We start from the raw sequence: 12,285 nt of genomic DNA, 5'->3' as shown, positions 1-12,285 counted from the left end.
GCAGAAAACCACTGCAAGTTGGACTTCATTATGACAAGAGTCCTCCTGTCAGGTTTGGCACACAAACGCTTGTCTGGCTGAGATCCTTTAAAGAACAGGACAGAACAGATATAAAGGATAATGTAGACCTCTCGCTCTCACTGCAATGCCAATACGACCAGCTGTGATTGTTGTGCCTGGAACAACCAGCTATACAGGTCAAAGAATTGGCAAGCTGAATCAGATTATGCTTGCTTCAGTGGTATTGGGAGACTTGATCAATCTTGACCAATCAATCTAATCCACTTATTTTAGCAATGTGCCACCACCACCACCACCAGAGCAGTGTGGTGTAAAACATGCAGGGAAATACCAGTGTTGTGAAACAAAGAAGCTTCAAATGAGAAGAGCTGGAGAACTGTTGGAGCGGGCACAAACTGGCTGGGATCAGGGCAGGGCAGGACAGCACAGGATGGGAAGGGGCCGGGCTGAACCACTGGACAGGAATGGGCCTGGGATGGACTGGACAGAAAAAGGACCAAAGCACAGGGCGGGACAGGTTTATTGGACAGCACCAAAAAAGAAAAGTACCGGGGTAGTGCTTTTTTTTTCTCTCTCTCTTTCTTCTATGCCCCAATTTTACTTTTGGTTGCCTTTGCTGTTTTATGCCAATGTTTTTTATACATTTTGCCTATTCTGTATTTTGTACTCTTATTCTTCCTTCTCTAGTTGTTTAATTGCTATACGGCTACAGTATACACAGCTCTCATAGACATATGGCAGAGCAGCCAGCATGTTTCGGTATAATTTGCCACCAACAGAAACAAAGGAATATGACTAGAAAGCTTTCATTACTAAAGCTTTTTATTATACAACTAAAAGCAGCTTTCCATGCAATTATCAAACAGACACAAATCATATTCATATAGCCTATGGTCCTTTTCAGGCATCGATCTCTCACTGCCACACATACTGTCTCACTGCAGGGAGGGATAATGGATTTGTAACAGCCAGTGGTGAAAAGTAACCAAATACATTTACTTAAGTACTGTAGTTAAGTACAATGTTGAGCTATTTGTACTTTACTTGAGTATTTCCAATTTCCAATACTTTCAGATCTACCTACACTATATTTATTTGAAAACTTGAGTTACTTTAGTTACTTGATTATATTACAAAATATGCAGTAACCACTTTAGCCCTATATATATTTTGGCCATTTGAAATTAGCCGATCTACAAACTCCCATTGCGTCGCAATTCGATGCATTTTGAGATGTGCTATTTTTTTTTTTTTATATATTTGAAACTTGAAATGGGACATTCTGCATAATGCTTTTGTACTTTTACTAAAGTATATTTTGAATTCTGCACTTAAGTTGTACTTGTATTTCTATATTGCAGTATTGATATTTTTACTAAGGGTGCGTTCGGAAATGCACACCGGGTGTGCCCTACCTAAGTAGCCTACCTTTTCCACCACTGCTCAGCCTCACAGCCAATCAGGCACATTAGAAACAGCTAAGGAACACAATGCATTCCACACAAACCTGTTGCACTAGGTGGCGGTGCCACCTTTAAGCCTTCCCCCACTGCAGCTGACACACCAACCACCACACACCGTGACCACAACACACCACACTACTGTGAAACAAGTCAAGTAACCATTTCACATCTGCATAACACCACTAGTATCCAAGGAAATATAGTAGTGGAGTCATACCAGGAAGTTTAGATGTGCTGGGGCAAGGGATCACCATAGAGCTATTTTAAAAGAGGTGAGTCTACAGGCCTGACTGAGGGTTACTTGGGGGTCGTTGTTTCGAGTGAGTGTCAGTGTCTTAGGAAAGGATCGAGAGACAGATGTTGTTTGTTTGATTGGATAATTTATTAGACAGAAATGTGAAAACAGCAACAGAGTATGCTACTGTCAAACACACTGGTCTAAAAAAGGATAGCAACAAAACAAGTCCTTTTGCAGTGTTGTTTATTCCATTGCCGATGGCAAACAAAATATTATATATACCATCTATTTTATCTTCACAGTTGATAAAATGGATATTGAGCCACAATTTGAAGACAAAAAGTGCAAGCATGCTCTGCAACGGTAAGTTTTCAGACTGAAACAACTGAACATGACATGCAATCCAATTCCAGACCAATTGGCCAGACTATACAAGTGTTCCATGATTGTGTGTTTTGAATAGATCTTGGCCTGATAAAGCAACGCATGTTACTTTTTTTTGAGGGGTGGTAGCCCTCTAACACCATATTTTTTTTCCAATAGGGATTTCAAAAAATATTGATATCGATTATATTAAGCCTAGCATCAAGCCATCCAGGTTCCTGCATGGTGAATCATGGCCATAAAACCTTTGATTCTGTGAATTTATAATTTCATTATATGATATACTATATTTAATAAATATCGTTTGTGTAGCCGATTACAATTTTATTTTCACAGAATCTGGCTTGATATATTGAATATTTGGAAATAATTTATATATATTTTTAGAAATCTCTATGGGGAAAAAAATATAATGGCCTATTTTTGAGTGGCACCACACAGTGGCTGCTATGCCCTGGCCTTATACTGTTCTATAGACCGTAAATATATTCATATATACAGGACTTTAAAAGTATTATAGTTTATAGTGCACTGTATCTTCATTCCCTTTTACATGAACTTAGCCCACAATGTGCACGTTGCAGTGCCAGTATAGGGTACAAGATGCTGGACCTACATGTAGGTAAATAACTGGCAACTGGCACTAACGGCTCATATGTTACTAAATAAAGGTTGCTTCTCTTAGTTGACGTGAGAGTTTGACAACAGCAGAGGGCAGTATTTGTATACATTTTGTAAATATGCACATGGATCAAAGATGCATTTTCTACCATGAGGATCACTAGTGAAATGTGAATCCTGCACCAAGCAGACTACAGATAAATGAATTGAAGTAATAACGATAATGACAAATAAACCTTCTGTATCCCATAACGTGCAATGTAATTATAACTAAATGCATTGCTTTCCCAATCAAAATGTAAAAAGAAAAAAGATGCTGCGCATTTAATTATGAGTAATTTTGTGTTAAAAGATGATATTTTGGGAAGGGTGGTTTGATTCATTGATTGAATAGACAGACACACAATAGATAGTTAGATAGATAGATAGATAGATTTTATTTCGGCCCATAAAGGAGTAGGCCATAGAGAGTAGGCCTATGCGTGTGTCATCATCATACCCGGAAGTTATGCAGGAACGCCTACTGACTACCGAGTGGCAAAAAAACTTACTTTCTGTCCTTGACAGCACTAGAAGCTGTCCTTTTTTTTAACCAATCGTGATACGGTTTATGCCGTGGGAACGTAAAGACATATTCACAGCATCAAGGTCCAAAATAATCATTTTATATTTGAACTCCCGGACCCGCCACCCTGGCCTGATTAAGCACTTAGAACTGTAGGAGTTGAGGCATTCAATTTCAGTAACAGTTCTTGCCCATGCAGCTCATTATTTGGGACATTTCTGATAAATGGCATTTTCCCCACTTCCTACAGTATCTCCTTTGAAAATGATTTCCTAAAGAAATGTCATATTGTCATTGGATGTTACAGAGAGGAACTGCTGGACACTTTGAGACAGTATACCTCCGACACCCTCAGTCACATTGCAACAGTGAGAGAATTCTGTCTGTCACTTTCAAGATGGAAGTGTGAGAGGACAGCAGAGAAGAACATGATGAAGGACATCAAAGAGAGGGCAGATAGAATTAATCTGAGCATTGACCATGTCACCAAGTCCAACGAGAGAGGCAAGGCGTTGGGAGAATACTTGAAGAGCAAGATTACCCTGATGACCTCGGATAGAAGACGTGAGGAGCTGGAGAAGGAGCTTGATGTGGTTCTTAAGGACACCATAGAAGGCTTGGAGACGCTGAACAGGTTTGCGGATGCTGTGGAAACCCTGGCGGTCACCTCTCTGCATGTGTTTGTGGAGAAGAACCAGGTTTTACAGTTGCCAGAGGGGACAAGCTTTAAGAGTGTTCAGGCTGTCATCACTGCTGCAATCCAGGTCTGCCCACTCCTCCTGCAGTTTAAGAGAGAAGCTGGTAGCTTCTTCTCTCCCAGCCTTCATAATGTGGAAGTGCATTCGGTGTATCTGGACAAATACATGAGTATTACACAGGATATCTGTGACATGATGGAGAGATGGTATGTTAAGCACTCATCACGATCAAACTGCATTCAGGCTTTCAATTTGTTTTCTCATTGTATGGCGAAAAATACAAATATTAATTTTGCACAATGCAGTTCAACATATTCCAAAACTGAGCAAAGCTTCTCGTTCATATAGCTCTGTCAGAGAATTCCAGAAGATGAGGAATACAACAGTCTTCGTCCAACTACCTGCAGATTTGTCTGAAGCTGACATACTGGATATGCTCCATCGTATCACACAGCTCACTGATATCAGGTAGTATTACTCACTCATAAATGATCAATAATCCATCACTGTCAAATGGTTAATCTAGTTTTATCTAGAAACGTGTGCTGTTAAAAAGGAATACTGGAAGACTCACCCCGGTGCGTGCCCATGCAGTCAGATTGGTGGTGTTACTGTATGTAATCCACTGAAACATCAACTACTTAGACATGACTGTTATTTATATAAAAACAAGTCTCTCGTTGTTTATATTTATAATTCCTACCAGTATGCATTGCGGCTAGAAGTACAGAAAACTGTACAGGAAAACATCTCGACAAAATTCCCCAAACTCCCAAACTATGGAATGCACTTCCCATAGCAATTACAACTGCAGACTGTAGTCCGCCGTAGTCTGGAAACCAGACTCCATTTTAGCCCATATAATACTTGCCCTTGCCTGGACAACCACAGGCGTATGCATAGGCTCAATTTATGTAATTTAGCATTTTATGTAGACATAGCAGTCTATAGTGTATACGCATACTGTAGTTTCATTATATAGATATTCCACTGTTAGGTTCTTAGTTTACCTATGCTTCATGCTGACTATTTTGATGTATTACCTTGTTTTTGTTCTTGCTTACTGTAAATCGCTCTGGATTAAGAGTGTCTGCTAAATGCCTAAATTGAAAATTGTAAACAACCTGACAGGCTGAGTGCTAAATTGGTGCTGTACCCCTATGAGAGTATGACAAATATATTAATAAGGTTTAACCCTAGAACAATAAACCCAATTTTTGTCGCACCATCACTAATCCCGGGTTTATTTCACCCGATATAATAAATTCCATAAAGATATTTCTCATCATATATTGGCCGATTATATATCGTGTATCCTTAAAAAGAATGGAGCTGGAAACTTCTCCTTTGGTCCACCCATTCCTGGGACAGGTGAGAATGGTCCAGTGATAATTGTCCATTGTGGGAGTATGGGATTTTACTCTCTCTATCACTAAACACAGGTGAAAATCACCCAAACACCTGCCTGTAGAAAAAAGCAGGGATGTGAAATTGTGAGCAGGGAAATACACCTACCTTCTATGATGTCACATGAGCATCTCAGACATCAGCAACATTATGAAAATCTCATAAACATAATTGTCCGGGTGAAGATCACCCGGGTTTAGTGTTCCTAGGGTTAAAATCACTATCCCTTTTTTCCAGACACAGTTTTTCCAAACATAGTTTTTCCAGACACAGTGTGGCAGAGATGAAATGGCAATCAATGTAGACGGTAGACGCGGAAAAAGCTGGACATTTCCAGCAACTCTTTTGATCTTATGGGATCAAAAATGCACATCATGTTCAATCTCTTTATTTTCTTTTGTATTCTTTGTTCTCCATTCTTTGTCAGGATGGACCAGCACTTGAGAGTTGGCTTCTTGTTCCAGGATGATGATTCCTCCTCTGGCTTCATCAAGGAGTTCAGCGCGCGTCAAACGGGAATGTTGCAGTTTCTAACTGAACTGGAGGAAAGTGCTGTGAAGCTAGATAGGATGAAGAAGGGTGCTCAGATCTCCAGTGTAGCAGGCAGCTCAGTGGGGGCAGTTGGAGGCGTGCTCGCCATTGTTGGTCTGGCCCTGATCCCCGTAACAGCCGGAGTGTCCCTAGCTCTAACCCTGACCGGGGTAGGGCTAGGTGTTACCAGTGGAGTCAACAGTGCAGTCACCACGGGCACGGAGATCGCCGTAAATAATACACAACAGAAGAGAGTCAATGAGGTATTCCACAGTTTCATGGAAGATGTGAAGAGCATCCAGGAATATCTAGAAGAGGTGTCCAATAAGGCAAACACCACACTGGCAGAGGACAAAGTGAACGTGGTCCTGGGTGTAGGGAATATCATTGGAAACGCTGCATCTGTTGGAAAAGGCATCGATTCTTTAATTGATAGTGCCTCTGGTCTGAAAGTGTTGCTCCAGGAAGGCAAAGCAGCTCGCAATGTGCCCAGGGTAGCCTCCGACATTCCAGAAATAGGCCAGGCAGCAGCCAAAGGGACATTGGCCCTTTCCCAATCGGCTCGGGCTGGTTTCATTGCTGTAAATGCCCTTTTCATTGGTTTTGACATCATGTTTATCTGCAAAGACAGCATGAGTCTGGCTAAAGGCAGCCAGAGCGAAGTCTCACAGTTCATCCGAGCCAGAGCTTCACTGTGGCGTTCAGAGCTGGACTCATGGAAGAAGATACATGACTCTCTGTGTGAAAGCAGGTTGACAACGCAGGTTGACAACAGCAAGGACCAAGTGAGTGCTGGTGATCTTTTCTGCCAGAACAGTGCACAGTGAACTATTCAACTGACATGTGCTCGTATTGTCTTTATCAAATGAATCTTATATTATAATATTATTACTTTTTCTAAGGAATAATAAGTAAAGTAAACATATTACTCTCCTAAGTAATATTGCCCAACGCTGTGTAACGGTACTAGCTGCGTGGTAGTAGCTAATTAAACAGTATCAACAATGTACAGCTTTTGCTGTTTCTAAAATACTTTTTAAACTCCTAATGAAAAATTCAAGCAGGATTCTTTGAAGATACCTGTAGAGTGTAGACTGTAGTCAAGATTACTTGGTTTTAAACATAAGAAATAGTGAAAATAGCCAATCTACAAGCGTGCAACGCTGTGCGAAGCGACGTGTTGTGAGCTTGTAGATCTGTTATTTTCACTAGTTTGGGTTCCGGGCAATCGTCTAATTTCTCTTTTGGGTCTTGAGCTAAAAGGTTTGGGAACCACTGTTCTAGACTTATCACTCCAGACAACTTTTTTCATCACATCGGATCACATTTCTGTGTCACAGTCACAGATACCAACACAATATACTTCGTTCTCTACTGTTGTAAACGTGACATGGCACACTTATTTTTCTTTATATCAATCATGAGGAATCATCTAGAGTTCTAGACATTAGTTTTCAATCACACCTGCATGCGATTGCTTGAAACTATTAACTACAATGCATTGTTCTTGTACAGTACAACATCAGTGTCTACCCGTCATATTTTCTTAATAAACGTTTCATGTTGGACAATTTGTTGAACCTGCTAGCCTGGAAGTATTTATCCGTATTGTCGTACATGTACATCCACACATTCATGTAAAACCTGTCAAAATATGTACACAATCAGTGTCACTTCCTTAAGTGAGTATGTGTGTGGGTGGGTCCCTGCCTGGCTGGCTGGGTATGTGTGAGCACGAAAACGGCATGGTTGTAACTCTGTCATTTCTCAACCGTTTCGAACGCGGGGCGGCTCGCTTTGGAATCGGGCCGGCACTCTGGGTGCGTTCCTGTGGGTCTGGAACTCCAATGCAATGTGACTTGTCTGGACCCAGTGGCTCAGTGTGTTAGAAAATTGTATTTTATCAGGAACATTAATTAGTGAGGACCAATTATATTTTATTTATTTTTTGCAATTGCTTGCTGTATAGCCTACTTCTATGTCATGTGCTCGGTGTAAAAAACAATCAAAAAAACATTCGGGGTTCGGGGGGTCGGTGGCCCAGGGGCCCTTTATCTCTAGATCCGCCTATGCTCATTGTGCAGAATGTCCCATTTCAAGTTTTCCAATGTATAAAAACCTTTTAGAAAATAGCAGCTGTACAAGCTCAAACAATGTGCCGCATTGCGAGCTTGTAGATCGGCTATTTTCAAATATGGTCAAAATGTATGTGGGAATCCAGGTGAATGGGTGCACCTACTGCACCTGACCTAGTCACATGACCAGCAGGAAGCACAAAAGTCTTGTTCCTCCTAGTTGAGAGCCATTTTGCCTCTGCTGCAGGAAATGCAGGGTGAAGGAGAAAGCACATGGTAGGCCTTGTTTGTTGCAGCCAATATTGCTAATGGCTTTTGTTTGGCTGAGCACATGCCATGTTGTCTTGTTTGACCTTAATAATCAAATGTTCCCTAGGGGAGCTAATTATAAACTTGTCACTTTATTATCTTAGTATCTTGCCTCACTGATTATTGCCCTAATGTTTTATTTATAAAATATATATTTACAATATATTTACTTACTATGTGAATTTGGTTTGGCATATTTGTCTTATTTTGATTTGTTTATTTGCTGTGTGCTGGCTGGGGGCAAACTATCTCAAAATCTAAAGCTTTTAGAAGCCGTTGTCCCATGGCCTAATGTGCAATGATTGGGCTGAGGACATGGGTGCATACTGGGCCATTATTAATATTGATTGATGTGGTTTAGATCAGATGTTGCTGCTATGTACTTTATTTGCTTTTGGTATGGTGTATTTATCTTATTTTGATGTTTAATCTGCTGTGTACGGTTAGTTTAGAGGCCACAGTAGGCACGTGGGCACACACTGGAAAGACCTGTGGACAAGCTATGCCTCATCTGTGAGACTAGCCCCTCTCGGAACCCTACATAAAGCTTTTATGAAATTTGTTTGCCGCTTTAGGTAGGGTCCCTGGTCATGCTAAGATTTTCCAATGCGATTGTTGGAACGCGGATATACACAAACTCATCGTTTAGTCGATCGGCGCGGTACTACCACGCTTTTTCTTGTGTTTGTTTACGAATGTGCGAACTATAAGTACCTTACATACCTCTGATAAAATCTCCTGTGTCGCGGAAGCCGTTAAGTATTTTTAATCCATGTTTGATTAAAAATGTCGCTTTGATTTCTTCTTGTTTATTTACCGTTTATTGTACCGCCTCCCGATGTGCGGTTGGCTTTGCGGGCTACGTCCCTGCCTTTGATCTGCTCCGTCATAGCTGTAGCACCACTAGCTAGCCAGATAGGCGGTACAATGAGGTGTCAATAAACAAGGTAGGAAGAAGCGACATTTTTAATCAATCATGGATTAAAAATACTTAACGGCTTCCGCGACACAGGAGATGTGTCGGTATGGTATGTAAGGTACTTATAGTTCGCACATTCGTAAGTCAATACATGAATAAACATGGTAAAAGCGCGCAGAAGTCCGTCTCATGGCGTGTTTACATTGTATTTGTTTGTGCGTAACTGGCGACAGCCCAGCGTGGAGCAGGACCCAATGGGGTAAAATAAACAAAGTGTCAGAAACTTTACTACATTCGGGTTCTGCTTGCGGGGCTACTGTGAGACCTGACACTTGCATTTATTGTTTTCATGATACATTTTATTTATTGGCTCAATGTCTCCATTTGATGTTTAGCTGTAACCCTAATCCTTCTGTTGGGAATGATAGTCCGTCTTCTGCGGATCAGCTTCCACCACCTCCTCTACCATTTCCTTCTACCACCACCTCCTAATACCACCTCCTTCTAACATCACCTCCTAACACCACCTCCTTCCATGATGTGGTGGAAGCTGATCTGCAGAAGACATGTGAAATTTAGAAAATATAGGGATGTGCCGATGAGACATTTTGGCCGATATCGAGATCCGATATAATTAATTGCTGTTATGGCCGATAACAGATATTACAGATGTCGATATGATCTCATTCTGTATTGAAAAATTCACAGTCCAGTAAAGCTGGACCACCTCCTTCCATTATGTGGTGGTAGCTGATCTGCAGAAGACATGTGAAATTTAGAAAATATGTATAAAAATGAAAAAGACATGTACAGGGTATGGTTAACTATGAACGTGTCTGCTTTACTACATAAGTGTCAAATAAACGTTACGTATATAAATTATGTCAGATAATATTTGTATTCACAATTATATCATTATATTGTAATGTATTTGCCTGTAAAATTGCTTGCTCTGGCTAGTATCTGTCGGTCCATTTAGCTAGATGTAAAGTGTCTTTGGGACTGATCGGTATGATGCTGGTTGTGTTTCCCATCAGTGTGGCTGTTATTAACACTGTACAGACTCACGGTCCAGTAAGGCCTGCCACTAACTCATCGTCCGGGGAGACACTCCCCGGAGTTTTTCGTCTCCCACTCTGCAGGTCGATGGACTTCTACTATGGACCCCCAGCTGCCTCAAGAGTGTGACCGTGGACCAGGCCTCTTCATGGAGCCAGCAACAGAGTGTCTGCCTGCCTGGAAATAGTCAAGTATCATATGTAAGTGAAGAACCTAACCGTTAAAAGGAGCTGGTCATTTGTGTGCAGGCCAAGACAAGCACACTGGAAAGACCTGTGGACAAGTTATGCCTCACATGTCAGACGGAAACTAACATTTAATGTTTTCATGAAAAAGTTTATTTATTGGATCAGTGTCTCTCCATTTGATGTTTAGCTGTAACGGCTAATCCTTGTGTTGGGAATGAGATTTGAGTGTTGTAGATAGCACGTGCAGGTAAAAGCGGTAGTGAGTGAATTCACGTTTTCTTGTCTTCTGCAGATCAGCTTCCACCACCTCCTCTACTATTTCCTTCTAATACCAACTCCTAACACCACCTCCTTCTAACACCACCTAACACCACCTCCTTGAATTATGTGGTGGAAGCTGATCTGCAGAAGTCATGTGAAATTTAGAAAATATGTAGTAAAGCAGACACGTTCATCGTTAACCATATTAACATATTATTTTCATTTTTATTGTTACAAATAAACTTTACCATGACAACCTCTTGTTATGGTATATCAATGTGGTCAGATAATATATAATTGTATTCACAATTATATCATTATATTGTAATGTATTTGCCTGTAAAATTGCTTGCTCTGGGTAGTATCTCTGCTCTATATACAGTACATGTAAAAAACATATTTTTCCCTTTTCTCCTCTCCTAACCCCTTGGTTGTGTGGGATCATTTCCAATCAGTTATTAACACTTGTTTGTTTAACACTTATTGTATGTGTTTTTGTATGGATAGTTTTATCATCGTTTTTAAGAGCCTACTTAGGGACTACAGATGTAAACTAGCTTTTGGATAACTCTGGCCCATTTACATGGATGTGAAAACTGACATGTTGTTTAATGAGCATTTTCCCTGTCAAATAAATAAATAAACATTGTACAGACTCACTGTCCAGTAAGGCCTGCCACTAACTCATCATCCGGGGAGCCACTCCCTGGTGTTTATTTTTGTCTCACACTCTGCAGTTCCATGGACTTCTACTATGGACCCCCAGCTGCCTATCAAGAGTGTGACCGTGGACCAGGCTTCTTCATGGAGCCAGCAACAGAGTGTCTGCCTGCCTGGGAATAGTCATCAAGTATCATATGTAAGTGAAGAACCTAACCGTTAAAAGGAGCTGGTCATTTGTGTGCAGGCCAAGACAAGCACACTGGAAAGACCTGTCGACAAGTTATGCCTCACATGTCAGACGGAAACTAACATTTAATGTTTTCATGAAAAAGTTTATTTATTTGATGTTTAGCTGTAACGGCTAATCCTTGTGTTGGGAATGAGATTTGAGTGTTGTAGATAGCACGTGCAGGTAAAAGCGGTAGTGAGTGAATTCACGTTTTCTTGTCTTCTGCAGATCAGCTTCCACCACCTCCTCTACTATTTCCTTCTAATACCAACTCCTAACACCACCTCCTTCTAACACCACCTAACACCACCTCCTTGAATTATGTGGTGGAAGCTGATCTGCAGAAGTCATGTGAAATTTAGAAAATATGTAGTAAAGCAGACACGTTCATCGTTAACCATATTAACATATTATTTTCATTTTTATTGTTTCAAATAAACTTTATCATGACAACCTCTTGTTATGGTATATCAATGTGGTCAGATAATATATAATTGTATTCACAATTATATCATTATATTGTAATGTATTTGCCTGTAAAATTGCTTGCTCTGGGTAGTATCTCTGCTCTATATACAGTACAGTACGTAAAAAAGATATTTTTCCCTTTTCTCCTCTCCTAACCCCTTGGTTGTGTGGGATCATTTCCAATCA

The 12,285-nt window shown here is 40.6% G+C and overlaps 1 protein-coding gene across 1 annotated transcript; it reads left to right on the top strand.

Moving 5' to 3' along the window:
• Positions 1–1,623: 1,623 nt before the first annotated feature.
• On the top strand, positions 1,624–10,836 carry apol (apolipoprotein L; the record flags this gene model as incomplete). Its single annotated transcript, XM_080775154.1, has 6 exons — positions 1,624–1,756; positions 2,025–2,085; positions 3,600–4,196; positions 4,339–4,458; positions 5,825–6,713; positions 10,771–10,836. Exons 2-6 carry the CDS (start codon positions 2,033–2,035, stop codon positions 10,834–10,836), a joined length of 1,725 nt encoding a protein of 574 aa, XP_080631280.1. The 5' UTR covers positions 1,624–1,756; positions 2,025–2,032.
• Between the last annotated feature and the right edge of the window lie 1,449 nt (positions 10,837–12,285).

The sequence above is a fragment of the Protomyctophum bolini genome (genome assembly GCF_963924005.1).
Source record: "Protomyctophum bolini genome assembly, chromosome: 11".
Taxonomy (NCBI): domain Eukaryota; kingdom Metazoa; phylum Chordata; class Actinopteri; order Myctophiformes; family Myctophidae; genus Protomyctophum; species Protomyctophum bolini.
This window is presented reverse-complemented; position numbering and strand designations above follow the sequence as displayed.